Consider the following 22,411-nt stretch of genomic DNA (forward strand, 5'->3'; position numbering starts at 1 on the left):
CCTGTCATTTACTTACACTACTCCAGCGTTTTCGATCCTTGAAAACATAAACTTTCAAAAACGCTGCAGAGCCTGTTTTGGTTTGAAAACGCCGGGGTTGTGTTTTAGGGTGCGTTCACACTTCGGTTCGGTTCGTTTGGTTCATTTGGTCCGGACCAAAGAAGAAAAAAAAACATTTAGTCCTGGTCCGATTAGCGTTCAGATTGGCAATTTTATCACCGAACCAAAAGATACCGAACCTTAAGGCATAGGGATACATTCACAACGTGATTGGTTGGATTTTATGACGTATTGACTATTTTGAAACGGAACTTTCCGAACATCCAAAACAGTGCTGTGTGCTGAGGTAAATGCGCTCGTTGTGTGTGCGTAGCGGTGCGTAGCCTGCATGTGATGGTATTTTGGCCAGCTTGGAACTCGTGAAGAGCTTATAAAATGTGTAAAGTCAAAACACCGGCGGGAATCCATCCGTCACACACACAAATGATCTGCTGTGAGGAGACGCGCGTCTGATGCCTGTGATGGGCAAACTCGCGACTATAACGAGAAAAACTGACATGCGTGAGGATTCTGTCCTTTTTAGGGTCTCGTCTTTCTGCTTTTGGTTCGGTTACATGTCTTTGGTCCGTGTTGCGTTCATATATCATTCGAACCGCACCAGAGTTCGTTTGGAAGCGGACTGAGACCCATCTTTTCAGCGGTCTCGGTCCGCTTGTTTTGCGTTCACATGTTCAAATGAACCGCACTAACCGAGCAATCGCACCAGGGTTCGTTTTAATCGAACCAAACATGACAAGTGCCGTAGTATAAACGGACCAAAATGGAGACTTTTGAAAACGATGGTGTGGCTGCCCACGTTTGCTCTGCGTATCCTTGATGACCGTGTAAACAATAACATGGAGACTAAACTGCTGTCTAGCAGCTCTACTTTAAACTCGACTTTTTAATACTGCAGCTACATGTGCAAGAGGCTGTACAACTGTTTACACTTGTGTGTGCATGAACGGTCATGTGACATGCATTTTCAGTCATGTACTGTAGATGGAGATCGTTTCTGAAACGCTGTGTAGACGGGGATTGTTTTCATTTTAAAATGTTGTTTTAAATTGAAAATGCACTAGTGTAAACGGGGCCTTAGAGGCTTTCGCACCGGGTAGTTATTTTCCCCTATAGGGCCATTTTCATGGTTGCATTTGCACCGCTAGTAGGAACTCTGAAGTGACGTAAGCCGTCCGACAGCGACATAATTTAAGTGCAGCATTCAACAACGTCAGCAACTGTGTAGCGTAAAGTTGTGTCGCTCCATCTATCGCTGTTTTCCCCGTTCATGTAGATAGCTTGTGGAGTAAGTATATGTAAACTGTGTGTTTACAGGCCGTTTTTTAAAAATAGCGAGTGCCGGTGTTTCGTATGGCATCGTATGGTATTCGCCCAATCAGTGGTAGTTCCTATTGTGCTGGATTAGACCCTACTCTGAAGTAGGAGCTAATTCAGTCCCCCCAAAAGGCGTTCCAAGACATAACATTTTTCCCAGTTCCTGCGGTGCGAACACACCAAAAAGCAGGTACTGCCACCAATAGTTGTGAAAATGGTGCAAAAGCCACTTTTATGAAAGTTTTTGATAAATACATCTCCTGTTTCTGTTTCCATGTGTACAATACACAACATTGATTTAAAAAAGGAACAGTTTGGCTAAAAAATGTGACCTCTGTAAAGCAGGTGGCACACAAATATCATCCTCGCATTAATTATTACATCTACAGAGATTCAAGGCTTGATTCCATCTTCTGGGTAACGGCCACTAGGTGGAGTCATCAGAACCCCCAATATCCTTAAATGAAGAAAGAGTATTTTTATGAGCATTTTTATTGATGAACATTTACCATGTATCTTTAACAACAACTTCAAATCATATCAAATAAAATGTTGGGGAATTAATAGTTTATTCAGTATGGCTTAAACATATATGTATGAATATCAAACACATACCATTGGCTCAAGAGGTCTAAAGGCTGCTGCATATTTCTGATATGCAGCAATTATGCAATCTCTCCTGCAATATAGAAAAAAAGACAACAAAACAGAGATTGAGAAACACACACACTCACTCAAACATGTATCTCTCTTAGTATTTTTGGACTTGTTTTCTATTAAAATATCTAAACATTCTTAAACCAGAAGCAAAAATGACAAAGTTTGCTTAAACAAGAACAAACATCTGCAAATGGTGTCAGAAAAATAAACTTAATTCATATATAATACATAATAATACCTATACATATAATACATACATGGGATAAACAACCCCATTTTCTGGTCCCATTTGCAGATGTCTTATTTTAAGCAAAAACTCAATTTGAAATTAATTTGATTTGAAAATCATTTCTGCAGTGTATAGTAATATATATATTACTGTCCAGTATAACTCACTTGCATGAGATTCCTCCACCTGGTGGGAGGCCGGGAATATTTTCAGATGTCAGGAATTTCATCACATAGAGCAGGTCAGGTTCCCCATCTTTAGATCTGATCACTTGAATGATCTCTAGGCAATGTGAAAGAAAATATAGTTTTATGTAAAAAGGTTTGGCTATCTCATCTAATCTAATTTGTGTTAAAATTGCATCTTATATATATATAGTGTAAAATCTTTTATATCGAATGAATTGGTCAAATTACCTTCCACTTTTTGCTCAATGAGCTGCTCTAACTCAGCCTCACGTTGCAGTGCCTCTGGTGTCACCTTGGGGGCGCCATCGAAACAGATGATGATAATGCTGATGTTGTCTAAACTTCCCTGCAAGATGTGAAGACATTAATCAATTATATTATATTATATTATATTATATTATATTATATTATATTATATTATATTATATTATATTATATTATATTATATTATATTATATTATATTATATTATATTATATTAGAGTAGATCAATAAAGATATATATATATATACAGTGAGGAAAATAAGTATTTGAACACCCTGCTATTTTGCAAGTTCTCCCACTTAGAAATCATGGAGGGGTCTGAAATTGTCATCGTAGGTGCATGTCCACTGTGAGAGACATAATCTAAAAAAAAAAATCCAGAAATCACAATGTATGATTTTTTTAACTATTTATTTGTATGATACAGCTGCAAATAAGTATTTGAACACCTGTCTATCAGCTAGAATTCTGACCCTCAAAGACCTGTTAGTCTGCCTTTAAAATGTCCACCTCCACTCCATTTATTATCCTAAATTAGATGCACCTGTTTGAGGTCGTTAGCTGCATAAAGACACCTGTCCACCCCATACAATCAGTAAGAATCCAACTACTAACATGGCCAAGACCAAAGAGCTGTCCAAAGACACTAGAGACAAAATTGTACACCTCCACAAGGCTGGAAAGGGCTACGGGGAAATTGCCAAGCAGCTTGGTGAAAAAAGGTCCACTGTTGGAGCAATCATTAGAAAATGGAAGAAGCTAAACATGACTGTCAATCTCCCTCGGACTGGGGCTCCACGTAAGATCTCACCTCGTGGGGTCTCAATGATCCTAAGAAAGGTGAGAAATCAGCCCAGAACTACACGGGAGGAGCTGGTCAATGACCTGAAAAGAGCTGGGACCACCGTTTCCAAGGTTACTGTTGGTAATACACTAAGACGTCATGGTTTGAAATCATGCATGGCACGGAAGGTTCCCCTGCTTAAACCAGCACATGTCCAGGTCCGTCTTAAGTTTGCCAATGACCATTTGGATTATCCAGAGGAGTCATGGGAGAAAGTCATGTGGTCAGAAGAGACCAAAATAGAACTTTTTGGTCATAATTCCACTAAACGTGTTTGGAGGAAGAAGAATGATGAGTACCATCCCAAGAACACCATCCCTACTGTGAAGCATGGGGGTGGTAGCATCATGCTTTGGGGGTGTTTTTCTGCACATGGGACAGGGCGACTGCACTGTATTAAGGAGAGGATGACCGGGGCCATGTATTGCGAGATTTTGGGGAACAACCTCCTTCCCTCAGTTAGAGCATTGAAGATGGGTCGAGGCTGGGTCTTCCAACATGACAATGACCCGAAGCACACAGCCAGGATAACCAAGGAGTGGCTCTGTAAGAAGCATATCAAGGTTCTGGCATGGCCTAGCCAGTCTCCAGACCTAAACCCAATAGAGAATCTTTGGAGGGAGCTCAAACTCCGTGTTTCTCAGCGACAAGCCAGAAATCTGACTGATCTAGAGAAGATCTGTGTGGAGGAGTGGGCCAAAATCCCTCCTGCAGTGTGTGCAAACCTGCTGAAAAACTACAGGAAACGTTTGACCTCTGTAATTGCAAACAAAGGCTACTGTACCAAATATTAACATTGATTTTCTCAGGTGTTCAAATACTTATTTGCAGCTGTATCATACAAATAAATAGTTAAAAAATCATACATTGTGATTTCTGGATTTTTTTCTTTAGATTATGTCTCTCACAGTGGACATGCACCTACGATGACAATTTCAGACCCCTCCATGATTTCTAAGTGGGAGAACTTGCAAAATAGCAGGGTGTTCAAATACTTATTTTCCTCACTGTATATAATATACACAGTACAGTACAAAAGTTTGGAACCACAAAGATTTTTAATGTTTTTAAAAAAAAGTTTTGTCTGCTCACCAAGGCTACATTTATTTAATTAAAAAAACAGTAAAAACAGTAATATTGTGAAATATTATTACAATTTAAAACAACTGTATATTTCACAAAGTGATTTATTCCTGTGATGCAAAGCTGAATTTTCAGCATCATTACTCCAGTCTTCAGTGTCACATGATCCTTCAGAAATCATTCTAATATGCTGATTTGCTGCTCAATAAACATTTAATGTGTACAATTGTACAAAATATATGTGTACAATATTTTTTTCAGGATTATTTGATGAATAGAAAGTTCAAAAGAACAGTGTTTATCTGAAATTTTTCTGCCACTTTTGATTGATTTAATGCATCATTGCTGAATAAAAGCATTAATTTCTTTCATTTCTTTTCAAAAAAATAAAAATAAAAATTCTTACTGACCCCAAACTTTTGAACAGTAGTGTATAATGCTACAGAAGCTTTGTATTTCAGATAAATGCTGTTCTTTTGAACTTTCTATTCATCAAGGAATCCTGAAAAAAAAAAAGTACACAACTGTTTTCAACATTGAAAATAATCATAAATGTTTATTGAGCAGCAAATCAGCATATTAGGATGATTCCTGAAGGATCATGTGACACTGAAGACTGGAGTAATGATGCTGAAAATTCAGCTTTGCATCACAGGAATAAATTACATTGTCAAATATATTTAAATAGTACACAGTTATTTTAAATTGTAATAATATTTCACAATATTACTGTTTTTTACTGTATTTTTAATTAAATAAATGTAGCCTTGATGAGCAGACGAAACTTCTTTTAAAAACATTAAAAATCTTAGTGGTTCTAAACTTTTGGACTGTACTAATATATATATATATATATATATATATATATATTATATAAATGTTCACAGACAGCTAATGTTAGTAATAAACCAAAGGACCTCTTGACCTGATTGAATAGTTGGTTTGTAAACCAGAATATCCCTTAACCTGAAGTCTGAGTCACTCGTAATCCCCCCCCCCCCCTCTCTCTCTCTCTCTCTCTCTCTCTCGCTCTCTCTCGCTCTCTTCTTGTCTTCCTTGTAATCATTCTATTTAAAGAACAGTATCTCCATAGAACAGGTCAAGCTGATTCTATTATGCACTCTGTAAGCTTCCATGCCTCAACATGCGGCATCTCATTATATAACATTACATAACCCAAGTGCCTGTAATCATTTAAAATAACAAAGCAGTCCTAAACTCTTTAAAAGTTGTAGAAGGTGTTTTTGATTAGAATCAGACTTCTTGATGGACTCATCAGAGATACTCACTGGCTAATGGCTAAAATAAAAGCATATTGATGCAGTGATTCTCATATATTTTATATAAAAAATATATTTAGTTAACACTTGTAGTACACTATGGGTTCAAATGTACTAGTATCTAAATAGTGGTATCTAAGTAGTATCTAAAAACATTTTTAAATACAGAGATAGTATATTAAAAGCACATTTAAGTTCATATTTCATGCTGTCTCAAAATAGCACAGTTGAGTACACTTCTTAAGATTATCTTAAGAAATACAAAGGGGAATTTTTAAAATATTAAGTACAAAATCAGTGCACAAAAATACAGCTCTAAGTACATTATAGAAATGTACTTTTTTTTCACCTGGGTTCTTAGGTCAGGAAAAATGTAAATTTATTAAAAAATTGGAAAAAATCACATCACTTACAAAAGATAAAAGATAAAACTCAATATTATTTCTAAAAAATAAGCTTTTAGAAGAGCCATTTTTGGTTCCCCAAAGAAGCTTTCAGTGAATAGTTCAGTAATTCACTCATCATTTACTCACCCTCAAGTTGTTCCAAACATGACTGAATTTCTTTCTTCTGCTGAAAACAAAAGAAGATATCAAGATATTTTGAAGAATATAACCAAACAGTTGATGGACTACTGTTTGGTTACGACATTCTTCAAAATATCTTCTTTTGTTTTGAAACAACTTGATGGTGAGTAAAGGATGACAGAATTTTCATTTTTTGGGTGAACTATCCCTTTAAAAAATCTAAAGAACCCTTGTGTTCACTATAAAGAACCTTTTGTGTAATGGAAAGGTTCCATGAATGTTAAAGGTTCTTCTTTGAATTGAATATCAATGCCAAAAAATCCTTTGAGACTATTTTCAATGCAGTCTAATGTGGTCAACAATGAAGCATACTATTGTTTGAAATGTTTTTCCAATCCAATCAGTATCCTGGTACCTTGCTAAAAATAAAAACCCATGCACCCTGACTCCAGGGCATCAGACACTCTGACTGAAACTTGCAAATTTGGCCATTAGCCAACCCAATGGGATCCTCTCACTGCTGATACAAACCTTATAGAGGCAGAGGTCAATGACCTGAGCGCAGATCTCCCTCAGATCATCACAGACCTGCAGGCGGTTGCGCACAAACGCACACAGCTCCTCGTTACCGATGGCGTCCCAAACACCATCACATGCCACTACCAGAAACTCATCTTCTGGTGTTCGCTCCAGCTCGTACACCTCTGGTTCAGGTGACACCAGCTGTTCAGTCTGAGCCCTCCATTCCACCTCCTTAAAGTCGAAGTCGCCAAGGGCGCGGGACACGGCCAGTGAACCGTTGATTCGCTGCAGGGTGACGGAGCCGCCGGCGTTCTGGATGCGCTCTTTCTCGCGTGGGTTGCAGGGTTTGTGGTCCTCGGTGTAGAAGACCACATGACCATCACGGCAAAGGAAGGTCCGTGAATCGCCGCAGTTGATGAAGTAGATGTTTCGTGGAGAGATCATAACAGCGGTTGCTGTAGATCCACTGTGGTCCCAGCTCTCATTACGGGACAGGGTGTGCATGTGGCGGTCGATCTCGAGGAAGCCATCTCTGATGCCCTCTTTGACATGCTCTACATCCTCATCCACCTTCAGACAGCCTGATTATACAAGCATATAACAGTGTCAAGCACAGTAAAGCTTGTTACAATCGGAAAGATTTGTTAGATGACTTCCTCAGACATTTTTGTATTTTTTGGACCACTTTCCAAAAATATAAAGGCAGCTAATATTTTATATATTGTATATAGACTAAAAATATAAACCTAAATATGTGTAAAACATTGTCTAAAAATATTTACTTTTTTATTAAGTTGGCACTATTTTATCATTCAATAGAATCATATTAGTTGTGATTAAGCATTAAGAATTTAGAAAGCTGATTGAAACTTTAAAAAATACAATTATTATTATATTTATATACTTTTTTATAATCTTTCTTTGAACTTTTCTCCTTGAGCTACGTTTGTAAAACCTTACATTACTTTGTGATCCAATATCATTGGAAAAACTTAAAAGACAGCTACTTAATAAGAAGTGCTATTTTGTATTTTTGTCCCATTTCTCTTAGAAAACATGATTTTCGCCCAGTGTCAACAAAGTTAACTAATGTAGTGGTGCTAGCTAGGAAGGAAATGAAAGGGTAAAAGTGTATTTTGTCTAAAGCCCAAAGTATAGTTCACTTTTTACGCATTCTCGAGGGTCAGCGTACAGTGCGCGTGACACGAATTTCGTCATCAGAAGAGTACACACTTACTGAATGCATACAGCCAGATTTTTGTAACCGCGCAGGTCGCACATGCGCATTTATTTATGTATTTATTTTGCAGTAATTTGTTTATCCACAAGGTGGCAACCATGCACTGGGGGCATCGATTCACAAGGTAGTCGAAGAAAAACTGCAACAGACCGGAACGCATGCAAGCTACAGTGACAACGGAGGCCTACATAGACAAGAGATTGTATAAAAAGGTTAGAAAGTACCCTCATTTGTACAACTCTAGCATAAAAGAATACAAAGATATTTATATGTGTTGTAATTTGTGGCGAGAGTTTGCTCAAAACTGCTCATGCGTCGAATACCTGTGTTCGCATATGAGTCAAATGAAGTATACTTTGCAAGGCTGTGCGTTCGACTCTAGCGTACACATAAAAAAACGAAGTACTCTTTGGGCTTGACTGCACTGTCAGATTTTTCACATTTTCAAGTTAAATCTTTGTTACCATTTAAATATACAAATAGTAATGAGTAATATTAATTAACAACATGCACTTACTATGGGGTTAGGGTTTCGTTTAGTTGCAATTATAATTAAAAATGTAATTATGCATAATACTATAGTAAGTACACGCGAGTGTTGGCAAAATATCTTTTGCATCTCAAATAAATTTATCTCGATTTTTACCTTGAATTAAATGTCCATCCTAGCTACAGACATGAATGATACCTCAGCTATTTTTACTTTGCCAATAAGCAACCACCTATCCTCAGCTGCTTGAAGAACACACTAGGAACCATCTAGAACACCTTGGCGATGACTAAGCAAATAAAAGTCAGCAGCCGGAAAGTTGGCAGGCAAACTCCTATATTGTGGTGGCAGTCACATTTTCGTCTTCAAATATAAAAATGTAGTTTACATTTCGAAACTGCTGAAAAGCACATTATCACTAACTCTTCACATGTACAAATTTCATCCCTTATCCTCAAGAAAAAGAGTAATAATCTACATAAAATCGGTGTGTACCTGTGTCGAGAATAAAATCCAGCAGGTGTTTGGAGCAGTACTGAGCCACTGTTCTCCCCGCATGTCCATCGTAAACGGCAAAATAGCTCCAGTCTGGCAAGGCATCGGTCATCTCTGGCATGCAGGTGTGGGCATCCTCCATCTGGGCACGCCAGCCCTGCATACTGGCCATGGCGTAGTTAATGCCCCATTTCGAACCCCCTTCTGCCATATCTTTCTCCAAAATGGGCCTTTCTAGGTAGGGTCTACCTATATCCTCTTCATTTTCAAAGTAGTCATCATCAGCTCCCGAGTCCCGTCGCCCTCCCTTAAAGAAGAAGGTTACCATCTTCTCTGTTTCCTTCACCAGCTGGCGCAGGAATGAGGGCACCTCCATGGCACTGGCCCGCCTGGCAGTTCTCATGGCTACCCGGATCCTCCTCTTCAGTCTCCTACTGTTCTTCAAACTCCTCTTCCTGGTCCTCCGAAGCCGATCCAGTGCCTTTCGTTGAGGTTGAGCCAAAAGAGGACGGACAGTTGCTGGACAGTGTGTTAATGCCTGTAATTAGTTTGGAGCCCTTAATGTGTTGTCATTTGTTCAATAGCTCTCTCCTCTCTGTTGTTCCCAATGAAATCCATTGGACTGATATGAAGTCTGGGTGTGTTTATCACCAAGCTGTGTTCTTTCTCTAGCCCAGTTCTGATTGGCTAATCTATATATGTTCACTCATCCTCAGACACCACAGTGTTCTGTCTTTCCCTTCATCTGTCGTCTTTACGCCCTCATGTAATCCTTACTTCGTAATGCGCCTGGATTAGTTTGCGTCCATAGATGCACTTGATGAACTACAAGTGTTTCATAATTAGCATCCAAGCAGGATGAGTTTGATTTTCACATGCAATATTGAAAATAAGCATTAACGGGACACGGTCCATTTATTGAAGGTTTTTGAATAGTGTGGAATATGTTGTAAAATGCATATACTTGACAACCTGTTACTTTTAATCTACAAAGTATGATGGTGTTGCCCTCTTACACAATGTATTCACTTATTCATTCAACTTTTTGCACTTCTTTTTAAATCACGAGTTTATCCAGATATAATTTTGATGTGCTAATTGCCTAACATGACAACCACATGTTGTCTCAAACACTCCTAATCCACTGTAAGTAAACATTGCATTTCACTTCTTGTTTGAAAGAATAAAATGGCAGTCTGAATGATTATATAGCTGGTTAGAATGTCTCTTAATGTAATTGTCCTTATGAGTAGTAGGAACTGGCCTCCTTTGGAAAGCCTAGTTCTTGGAAGGCTTGCAGATTACCTGTATTTAAGGCGCGTAGGTGTGAGACATTTGGACTTGAGCCATTCATAAACAGTGAGATTATAATGAGCAAGGGCATTGCAAGACCCTGGCATTAAAACCTGCATGACTACAATTAGACAACATGCACATCCACTTCTTCAGAAATTCCCTATAAATATCACACAAGTAGGAGTGTGATATGGCTTTATATCAGCAAGGCTGTGATTAGACCATAGGCCTCATGTGATATTGCATATATACAACAGTTCAACAACACAAGTGTGTAAATAAATATGAAACCACAACGGATTGTCTTTAAAAACCCTCTTTGGTGTGGAACTACTTCCTTCAGCCACGGATTCAAATGTCAAGTTGACAGTTTATAGTAACAGTTGAGTCCAAGCATTCGTTACTAATTCTAAAATGCCACATTAGAGCTAGCAACAAAAGATCGGCTTATTGTATTATGTAGAGCAGTGGTTCCCAACCACATTGGAGGCCCACTAACACTGCACATTTTGCATGTCTCCTCAGTCAAACACACCTGATTAAGGTTATTAGCTCATTACTAGTGACTCAAAGATCTAAAATTGGTGTGTCAGACGAAGGAGACATGCAAAATGTGCAGTGTTGGTGGGCCTCCAGGAATGTGGTTGGGAACCACTGATGTAGAGTAATGTAGAGATTGACTAAGCGAGTGTATTACCTGCATCTGATAGTCTTCAGGTATATTCATAATTAAAAAAATCAGTTTTAATGTCTGCTGAGAAAAGCGATATCTTTGCCTTTTAACAATTAAGGGGATTTCCCATGACAGCGCTAGTCAATGCACTTGTCGGTTATGTCTTATAAGTTGCTGTTTAAAGTAAAAAATAAGGTCCTTGTTTTAGGCCCTTTCAATATAAAAGTATTAGTGTCTGCATCTGAAAGCTTAAAAAGGACGCATTCAGAGGACGCATTCCAAGGTAGCTTCAAGGCAGGTCCGAATCCAATGTTAGCTTCACTTCCTGTTTCCTGAGATTCCTTCATAAATTCCTTCTAAAATGTACAAAAAAAATCCAATTTAAACTTTGTTGTTTGAAACAAACAAACAAAGCCAATGCTAAAGAAAACACACAATTGTTTAATTGGACTTTTGTTTTGCCCATGTGACAACTAGCCCTTATCTCCACAGTTAAATATTAAAAAAATAAAGTACTGCTGTTTTTAAATAATTATAACATAATAAATAGAGGTGTAACGATACCCTCATGTCACGATTCGATACATATCACGATACTGAACTCACGATACAATATTATTGCTATATTCTAAGAAATGGTAAAAGGTTAACAAAAAATGTACTGTTGATTAAAATGCATGAATGGGCTTGGACTTGGTGCTGGTAACCCAATATACAGGAAAATGCTGATAACAGAATAAAAATATTTATGATTCTGAAGCTGAAACAGATTTATTGTTATATGTTTGCACTCTGTCACTGACTATATATATTTAAAATAATGTAGTCCACTTTTTACTGGTAACATAAGACATTTGGTGTTTTCAGGACCCACAAATATTCCCCCATTGTATTATTACACATTATATTCAACATTTAAATAATAGTTCAATGTAGTGCTGACACTAAAACTTTGTAAACTTGATTTTTTATTTTTTTTTTCTCAGTAATTTTCATTTTGGGTGAACTATACACAATGCATATTGTCACTATCTACGATACATATTGTTGGATTTTTGTATTGCGATATATTGTTACACGATATATTGTTACACCCCTAATAATAAATAATTATTAAAAGAATAAAAATATTAACATTTTGTTTTAAAATAAAATTGTTAAATAATATTTAAATATTATGAAACAAAAATACTCCAAAAAATACAGTAGGTTATAAAAAGCATTTCAATTTAGTTTGATTTTTTTGTATCTGAACCTGTGTGGGCTGATGTACATTTTGTGTTCAGTACCAGATATGAGCATTTCTCATTTGCTAGGGTACCCCGCAACCCATGAGGCTTTGGCTCTGCTGAAGGTGGACTGCAGTGGACACAAACAAAAGCTACATTAGAGTTTTAAATGAAGGCTAATATTCAAACACTGAAGGCCTTATGCATATACATGAGATATAAAGGTCTATGTTGCTGCATTTATACTCCATGCAGAACACTAATGGATAACTTAAAGTGGACAGACATACAGTGGGTACGGAAAGTATTCAGAGCCCCTTAAATTTTTCACTCTTTGTTATATTGCAGCCATTTGCTAAAATCATTTAAGTAAATTTTTTTCCTCATTAATGTTCACACAGCACCCCATATTGACAGAAAAACACAGAATTGTTTACATTTTTGCAGATTTATTAAAAAAGAAAAACTGAAATATCACATGGTCCTAAGTATTCAGACCCTTTGCTGTGACACTCATATATTTAACTCAGGTGCTGTCCATTTCTTCTGATCATCCTTGAGATGGTTCTACACCTTCATTTGAGTCCAGCTGTGTTTGATTATACTGATTGGACTTGATTAGGAAAGCCACACACCTGTCTATATAAGACCTTACAGCTCACAGTGCATGTCAGAGCAAATGAGAACCATGAGGTCAAAGGAACTGCCTGAAGAGCTCAGAGACAGAATTGTGGCAAGGCACAGATCTGGCCAAGGTTACAAAAAAAAAATTCTGCTGAACTTAAGGTTCCTAAGAGCACAGTGGCCTCCATAATCCTTAAATGGAAGAAGTTTGGGACGACCAGAACCCTTCCTAGAGCTGGCCATTCAGTCAAACCGAGCTATCGGGGGAGAAGAGCCTTGGTGAAAGAGGTAAAGAAGAACCCAAAGATCACTGTGGCTGAGCTCCAGAGATGCAGTCAGGAGACGGGAGAAAGTTGTAGAAAGTCAACCATCACTGCAGCCCTCCACCAGTCGGGGCTTTATGGCAGAGTGGACCAACAGAAGCCTGACCTCAGTGCAAGACACATGAAAGCCCGCATGAACTTTGCCAAGATAGTGAGAAATAAGATTCTCTGATGAGACCAAGTTAGAACTTTTTGGCCTTAATTCTAAGCGGTATGTGTGGAGAAAACTAGGCACCAACGTTTACCATCCATCCTGACAGAACTGGAGAGGATCTGCAAGGAGGAATGGCAGAGGATCCCCAAATCCAGGTGTGAAAAACTTGTTGCATCTTTCCCAAAAAGACTAATGGCTGTATTAGATCAAAAGGGTGCTTCTACTAAATACTGAGCAAAGGGTCTGAATACTTAGGACCATGTGATATTTCAGTTTTTCGTTTTTAATAAATCTGCAAAAATGTCAACAATTCTGTGTTTTTCTGTCAATATGGGGTGCTGTGTGTACATTAATGAGGAAAAAAATTAACTTGATTTTAGCAAATGGCTGCAATATAACAAAGAGTGAAAAATTTAAGGGGGTCTGAATACTTTCCGTACCCACTGTATGATGAAAATCTGACTTTTTCTGTGTTTAAGTGCTATAATCGGTTCCCCGGTGCATCTACCAACCCAGAAAATGTGAAAAAGGACCACCTAGTGACTTTGTTTTGGCAAGCCTTTCTTTGCAAGCATGTGAAAAAACTCCTACTTGTGTGATATTTTGCAAGCCGCTCAGATTTCGCTCCCTTTCTGATGTAGGAACGGCATCTTATTATAATATTACTGCCCCTTAATCTGCACGTTTCCACCCACGACGCCTCCATTTTGTTTACGCAAGCGAAAATGGTGTTCCAGTTGTTCTGTCGTTGGCTGCACAGACGAGCACAGAACACTATTTAGAGTCTCGTTAGCTTGGATAGCCTGCAAGTTGACCCTGGAATGCTCGATTTCTGTCAGAGCGATATTTTGGAAAACATATTAGACCATTCACAGCATTTGATAGCAATCATAAACATTAGCCTGGTGTGTATGGTTCTGTTTGGCAACAGGTACACTATGTATAGCGGGCAACTGGGCGTCCATACAAGTTTTGCACAAAAGATTAACATGGCGGCACATGCTAGTCCATGAGTCAAATCAACTCCACAGAAACCACATAAATTAATCCACTAACCATTCAGAAACATTCAGTTTCATTCTAAAAGTTGTAACTTCTTCCTGAGTCTCTCCATCAGTGTCAACTCCGGTTTGAACAATGTAAGGCTGAACACCGTTACTGACAATCCTCATTTTGGCTGTGTGAGATTCTCCAGCTTTGTTGTTGTTGAGCAACCAGAGCGTGACCTGTTCCTCTTTTGGAAAGTGGGCGGGGAGCAGCAGCTCATTTGCATTTAAAGAAACACACACAAAAACGGTGTGTTTTTGTTCAAACCCAAATAGGGGGAAATTTGACAAGCTATAATAAATTATCTTTGGGGTATTTTGAGCTGAAACTTCACAGACACATTCTGGGGACACCAGAGACTTATATTACATCTTGTGAAAAGGGGCATAATAGGTCCCCTTTAATGTTTAATAATCATTTCATGTTTGCATAGCCTTAATTTCATATGGTCCATCGCACCAACCTGCAACCATTAAGGTGTGCGAGGGGTGTTTATTTATTACTAATAGTAGCTTATTTTTGACGTCAAATGTATTATTTATTTTAAATAATTTAATTAATTTAAATATTATTTATTTAATATTAAAATATTAAATCTCTTAAGTAATTCCTCTTGAAAGGTGCTAATTAAAATTAAATAAATTCATCTTAAGGGTGAATTTGAAGGTTGCAACACGTTCATCCTTGTTAAATGCAAGCAGATGGACATAAAGAGGATGTTGATCTGAGATGGCAGAGATGAGCTACACACATGGATGCACTCATACTGATAACACTCACTCAGAGTGGCATTCTGAGTCAGGTCTCTTCATCTACCCTCTATTGGCTGCAGCAGAGAATGAGCGAGCGAGTGAGGCTGGGAGGGGCCGATGAAGAGAAGGGAGGGTGAGAGAAAGAGAAACAGCAGTGCACTAAAGGAGGGAGGGGTGCATGAGGAACACAGAGCGTGAGGGAGCTGAAAAGAGAGGGAGCGATTCAGCAGAGGAGAGAGGGGACTCCAGACTGGATGGGCCCAGCGGTGCCTTGATGGAGCATGGGTCAGGTTTTAGGGTTCTCCCACTGCAGTGAGTCCTTCCTTTATTCCCTATGTCTCTGTATTTCTCTCTGTACAAAATGTAGCTGTTCCTATTCTCTTGCTTTGTGTCTGATGCATCATCTTGGTTGTGTGTTGGCTTCAGCACTCATTCACCCGTCTGTTTTGCTGGATTCTGCTGATGTTGCAGTGTGGATTTGATCTGTATATGTGTATGCAGCATCTGCATGAGACTTGTGCTGTTTACAAATGCTTTTGAGGGATGAAAAGTGGGGAAATAATGGGGATAATCTGGCATGATTTGGTGTAACAATTGGGTTGTGTTTAATTGTCTTACAGTATGTGAGTGTAAACAGCTGCTGATTACAGCAAATTATACTGTAGTTACACTGAAAAATGTTGTTTTTTATCAATATTAATAGATTGTCATATCTGTTACTTTTCATGGGGATATTTGAAGGGAATTGGTGAATGTTCTTAAATTGGTTATCATTTAAATCAGGGGTCTATGAACGTGCTGTATATAATTATTGTTTGAAGTATTTTTTGTGAAAAAATAGGCGTATTTGTGAAACCATAATACAATAGTATGGTTAACCATATAGCTAAGAAGATAAAGGCAGACTAAAACCAAATTCAAAATTTAAAATGTACTATATATGACTCAGTAATGAGTCTGCTACATGAGAGCCATAACAAAGCATGTAAATACAATATATTAATATGGCACTAAGCATGTGTTTTTATAGACCAGGCATAAAATGCAACACATATTTTTGTATAATATGTTAACAAGGGAGCTGACAAAGGAAACCTTTCACTTCAAGATCTGAACAAAGCTCTGTTGCTGGGTTTGTTTCACCCATCCCAAGATGAAATGGAAGCTCAGAGGCTTTTATCACAGGTCTCTTTTATGGATATCCATAATATTCAAATACACATTAGCTGGCTAAGCCTGGTTCACTTTGCAGTATATTCTCTGCAAGAACTGCCCGCTTATAGGAACAGTCTGTCAGACCAACATGAAATTTGTTTTGGCTTATCTGAAATAGTCGGTGTAGACTTTGATCAGAATTTCTCTCTGCTGTCATAACTGTGAATACTAAGCAGAATTCCCATCTTTGCTTGTGCCGTCTATATCTAGTTACTTGTTACTATAAGTTGAGCACATGGTACAGAAAGATTACAAACCGTTTCCGGCTCATATAGTGACGTGGATGTATTGTGATGGTTCTCTACCAATACTGTGGTACATCATTTTTCAGCATTTTTTTGTTTGGTCAGCGAGATACCTAATGCTAGCTAATTAATTGGGAACTTTAATCTTTCTATTTCATGTAATCATCTTCACCTTATTTTTCAATGTGGAAGTACGCTATTTCCTGTGAATGTGCGAGACTTCCAATTAATTAGCAGGTATATGTGAATAACTAGAAGAATATGGTAAAACTATTTGCGCTACAAACTAGTGTATTTAGGATTACAATAATAAGTTCAAATAATATGATAACAAATACCAGTAGGCAATATCGAGCAGCATAACAAGCTGTTTACAGATAAAATAAATGGAAGCGACTGATACCGGATGGAAAAAACTGTTGCAACCTAGGATCTGTAATTTAATTTAAATATATTTTAAAGTTTCAGATATCAGAGTGTAGCATATCATGGAATGTGTCATGGTATAAACTATTTTTGATGCACAGTTTCCAGTCATTTACAACAATACTTAAAGGGTTAGTTCACCCAAAAATGAAAATTATGTCATTAATTACTCATCCTCATGTCTTTCCAAACTGGCAAGACCTCCGTTCATCTTCGGTTGGTAATGCACTTTTACGTCGCCGTGGTTGTTTCTGGCGATTAGGACATCCGTGACATTTTGAAGCATCGAAAATACATTTTGGTCCAAAAATAACAAAAACTACGACTTTATTCAGCATTGTATTCTCTTCCGGGTCTGTTGTCAATCCGCATTCACGACTCCGCTTCTTCTTCTTCTTTCCTGTTTTACGGTGGTTGGCATCCAGCTTATTGGTGCATTACCGCCCCCTTCTGCTCCGGAGTGTGGTTCACGACTCCGCAGTGACGCTGTCGAAGTAAGACGCTGCTGACGTGTTATCCGGTGCGCCCGAGCTTCGTTTACAGTCTGAGGGAGACGCACGCTGTATTCAAGCTATTCTACATTGTTTGTATTTTGGTATTGCTATATTTTTTAAAATGGTGCGTAAGTGTGCATGTCGCGGATGTCCTTATCGCCAAAAACAACCACGGTGACGTAGAAGTGCATTACCAGCAGGCAGATGAAAGGATTCAATGGAATCAATTCAATGGAAAGGATTCCGGAAGATAATACAATGCTGAATAAAGTCGTAGTTTTTGTTATTTTTGGACCAAAATGTATTTTCAAGGCTTTAAAAACTTCTAACTGACACACTGATGTCCCATGTCCCACTACTTTGATGATGTTTTTATTACCTTTCTGGACATGGACAGTCTACCGTACATACATTTTCAATAGAGGGACAGAAAGCTCTCGGACTAAATCTTAAATATCTTAAACTGTGTTCTGAAGATGAACGGAGGTCTTACGGGTTTGGAACGACATGAGGGTGAGTCATTAATGACATAATTTTCATTTTTGGGTGAACTAACCCTTTAAATAGCATATAACAAGTCAGCATAAATAAGTAAGCTTTAATTTATTTTATGCTATTGAAGTAGCCTACTTCTACAAATTGAATAAATAGCATGGAGTGAAACTTCTACATATACATACTACATATTTTCATGGCACTATGACCAGCCATATTTTTGGTCTTAAAAACAAGTCTTTTTATTGTTAATTTTTATTGTTTCTGTATTTAACAGTTCATGATGATTACTTCAAATGGCTATATTATTATTATTATTATTATTTAAATAGGACAATAAAATGACAAGTGATTGCCTTATGTAAATAATACAGAAACCCTTGTTTTTAGCGACCCTAGTGGTTGTTAAGTGAACTGCAAATAGCAAATTATTGCTCGTGCACACATAACGTACAAGAGACTGAATATGATTCAAGGTACTGAACCTCATACTTATGGAACATACTTTTTCGTTCATTGCTTATAAGTAAAAATATGTTGGAGTTGGAAATACATTTGTAGCGATATCCAGACGCAGTCCACGCTGTTGAGAGCGACGTTTAAATGAATATGTAAATGTGCTGCACGCTTTCATGTCGATAACAAAATAAACACACAACAAAAATGACAAAGAATACAGCTGTTAAGAAAACAATTGATCATAAAGATATGGAGATGTTTACACCGCTCTGCAATTCACCGTGCACCATTACAACTGATGAGGTGAATAAATTACTATCATATAAAGTATATTGAACTGGCTGTGTGAGACAATAGTTAATCCCTTTGCTTTGCATGATACATTGAAATTAGTTCGTTTGGCATTATTCTGGACATTGTAAGCATTTGAAACGAAAGAAAAGCTCTCGAGAACGCGCCTAAACGTCACATTTTGATTTTCCCGACAAAAACGTCCCAAGTCCTTCACATAAAAATCAGTCTACAGGTTTTCGTAGACAACCTAGGAAGGTGTGTAAGGTCTAGTTTTTTTAGGTTTCGTTACAAGCTGTTCACATATTGGCAATACAAAAGCTATATGAAAATTCTTACATATAAAGATTATATATTCTTACATGTATAGATTGAGCATCATAGGCCTATATTGCTCTCTCGTTTCAGAGGAATTTGCAACAGTGAACTCAACACCTGACTCCACTCCTCCCTGCTCAGATGGTAATATTTTCATACATTGTATTTAAATATATGAGTGCTTCGGTTATCTTTGCATGTTTTCCTGATATGCACATCTGTTATTGCCCCTGTTAACCCTTGAGTCTATTGTATCAGTCATAAACATATACCATTTCTGCTCAGGTGGAAATGAGGAGTCTGACTTCCCCGAACTGCAGACAGCCAGGGAATGGTCGGACGACGAGGAAGGCCTCGAGGATGATGACGCATGTCTCAGCAGCTCATCTGTATGGGGCACGCCGCGTCAGAACTCCTTTGAGCTCACCTTCTCCTACATTGCCTTCTCCGAGAGCGATGGCTCATCACGGAGAGACTCAGGGCGCCGCAGGACTGGGGGGAGGGGAAGCCGTGGTTCACTGCACCGTACGGATACTCTGGATACCCAGGTACATCCAGACTCTCCTGCTGTGGAGTGGGACCCTCATGACTTCTTGACTGTGGAAGGGGAGGGAGACGTGGAGGAGGAGAGCCTGACGTGGACGCTAGATTCACCGAGTCACAGGGTGGAGGAGTTTCAGGATAAAGACACAGGGATATGGGAAACAACGGAGGAGATCTCAGGCATCCGAACACACAGCGAAACACGCAGTCATCAAAATGAGCAAATAACAGGTGCTTATAAAAATTACCATTGTATGAAAATTAAAACAAATGTGTGTTTGCATGTGCACATTATGCATTAGACAATAGATAGACACGATTGACAAAATAGGAGCCTTAAAAGGATAGTTCACCCAAAAATTAAAATTCTATCATCATTTATTCAGCCTCATGTTGTTCCAAACCTGTATGAGTTTCTTTGTTCTGTTGAACACAATAAGAGATCTTTTGAAGAATGTTGGTAACCAGACAGTTGATGTTAGCCAATGACTTCCATAGTAGGGGGGAAAAAATACAATGGAAGTCAAGGGGGTCCGTCAACTATCTAGTTATCGACATTCTTCAAAATATCTTCTTTTTAGTTCAACAGAAGAAAGAAACTCTTACAGGTTTGGAACTAGATGAGGCTGAGTAAATGATGACAGAATTTTTGGGTGAACTATCACTTTAAGGGAGCTGACACTTAAAGGGACCTGATCAATAATGGCCAATATCATAGAAACTAGGAAGTGGGCTCTTTTGTCTTTGGCCAGTAAGAAAACACCCGGAAAACCCTAGAAATCAAATAGCAATGCGGTAAAAAATTCTCAAAATACTTTAGGAACGGGCTATTAATGACCTAGCAACTACTAACAACATCCTAGAATCATGGTGGTGAGTTTTGCATGGTCATATACCACAAATAAAAAAATAATGCAGACTTTCTGTCTGTCAAATAACTTTTTTTTTTTTTTCTAAATATTAAGATCAGATTATATTAATATATAATACAGTATAAATTAAACTAATCAGTATAAAAATATAAATAAAAATAATTTAAATACAAATTTTAATTTTTTAAATTTTTTAAAAATTACAGTGGTATAAGCAAAATGACTTTTAGAGAGAAGTATATATATAAAGTAATAAGGTACAAGAGGCTGTGTTGTATTGTGAATAAGTCATGGCTGAAAGGCGTTGTTAGGCAAGATGCAAATGCAACCCCATTGCTTTTATAAAACAGTTACCACAAGATACAAATATTAAAGCCAAAAAATATGTATCAATACAACTTTCATGAAGTAAAATCACTAAAAGCCTTCCTTCCGCCAGAAAAAATAGTCCCTGACCGTGAACAGCAACAGAAGTTACATTATTATGCCATTAGATGGCGACAAAGGCTGTCTTTATGAGTGTGTCAGTCAGTAGCGAAGACTTTTATATTGAAAAGACTGAATTGTTGTGAACACGGAACAAAACGCAACTGACAAATGCTTTGACTAGCGCTGTCAGTCATGGGAAAACGCCTTAACTGTTAAAAGGACAAGATATTGCAGCGGACATTTAAATATATTTTTTATTATGAACATAGGACTGACCTGAAAGAAAATACTAAATCTGAATGCAGGTAATAAACTCGCTCAGTCATATATATATATAAATTTTGCTTATACCACTATAACTTTTTAAAAATTGTTAAAAAAAAGAATCATTTAAGTTATTGTGTAAAACAATAAAAATTATTTTAAAATAAAGTTTGTGTGTATAAAAATATATAGAGAAGAAAAAACTTTTTGGTTTATTGACCCTTTGCAATGAATCAGTGTGTCATCAATATAATCTCATGGTGATTAATTGTGGATTATGTCGGCAGTACCAGAGCTTCGCAGGTCAGACCCTTCCGTTGCCACGGAAACCACAGCCACCCTGCAGATGGTGGACCCATCACATTCAACGCCTCCTGCCATTGGACGTAACACTCAGGAAGAACAGATCTGTAAGCAGTGGTGCTCTACTCTCAACTTATCGGAGGGGCCAACAATTTGCATCCAGATAGCAGGTTAGACATCACTTCCCATCTCTATAATCAATTATCTACTCCCCAAGCCTGCTTTAATTGTCATATTCTTTAAGCCTGGTAATTTTCTGACAGCATTTTGCTAGTCAGTATGTCAATATGTAAAATGGATCCTAGGGATATGGTTTCTCTTGTTCACAAGAAGCACAGACTTCCCACATGTGAATACAAATGCTTGTGTTTTATTGGAGATTACAGTTTCCATCTCCATGGTAACACACTCCAGGGGCTGCTTCCATAATCGGCTGATGCTACGGAGTGGATTCCTGGCCAGTCCGTCTTCATTATTCCACACAGACCAGAAAAAGCAGAGTCATGCTGTCTGTATGTGCTATACCGCTCAAAACCATTATGGTTGGCATGTGCTTCCCGTATGGTGGTTAGAAGGGCAGTGGCAAAATTGATTCTCATGGGCTAGTGAAGTATATTGACTATAAGGAGCCATTTGTGTTCAAAACAGACATTACAGACAGTATTCATGTTACCAGTACAGAAATTGTCATCATGCAGAACAACAGATGTTCATGTTCACAATGTCAATATCATGTTACAGTATCATGCATAAGCAGAGCTGA

At 37.9% G+C, this 22,411-nt stretch overlaps 1 protein-coding gene across 1 annotated transcript; it reads right to left on the bottom strand.

Moving 5' to 3' along the window:
• Positions 1-1,700: 1,700 nt before the first annotated feature.
• On the bottom strand, positions 1,701-9,599 carry ppm1na (protein phosphatase, Mg2+/Mn2+ dependent, 1Na (putative)). The gene is made up of 6 exons (XM_067365493.1): positions 9,197-9,599; positions 6,981-7,552; positions 2,680-2,797; positions 2,431-2,545; positions 1,990-2,053; positions 1,701-1,831 (listed from the first exon to the last, which is right to left on the bottom strand). The coding sequence occupies exons 1-6, from the start codon at positions 9,597-9,599 to the stop codon at positions 1,802-1,804; spliced, it is 1,302 nt and encodes a 433-aa protein (XP_067221594.1). The 3' UTR covers positions 1,701-1,801.
• Between the last annotated feature and the right edge of the window lie 12,812 nt (positions 9,600-22,411).

The sequence above is a fragment of the Chanodichthys erythropterus genome, chromosome 17, assembly GCF_024489055.1.
Source record: "Chanodichthys erythropterus isolate Z2021 chromosome 17, ASM2448905v1, whole genome shotgun sequence".
Taxonomy (NCBI): Eukaryota; Metazoa; Chordata; class Actinopteri; order Cypriniformes; family Xenocyprididae; genus Chanodichthys; species Chanodichthys erythropterus.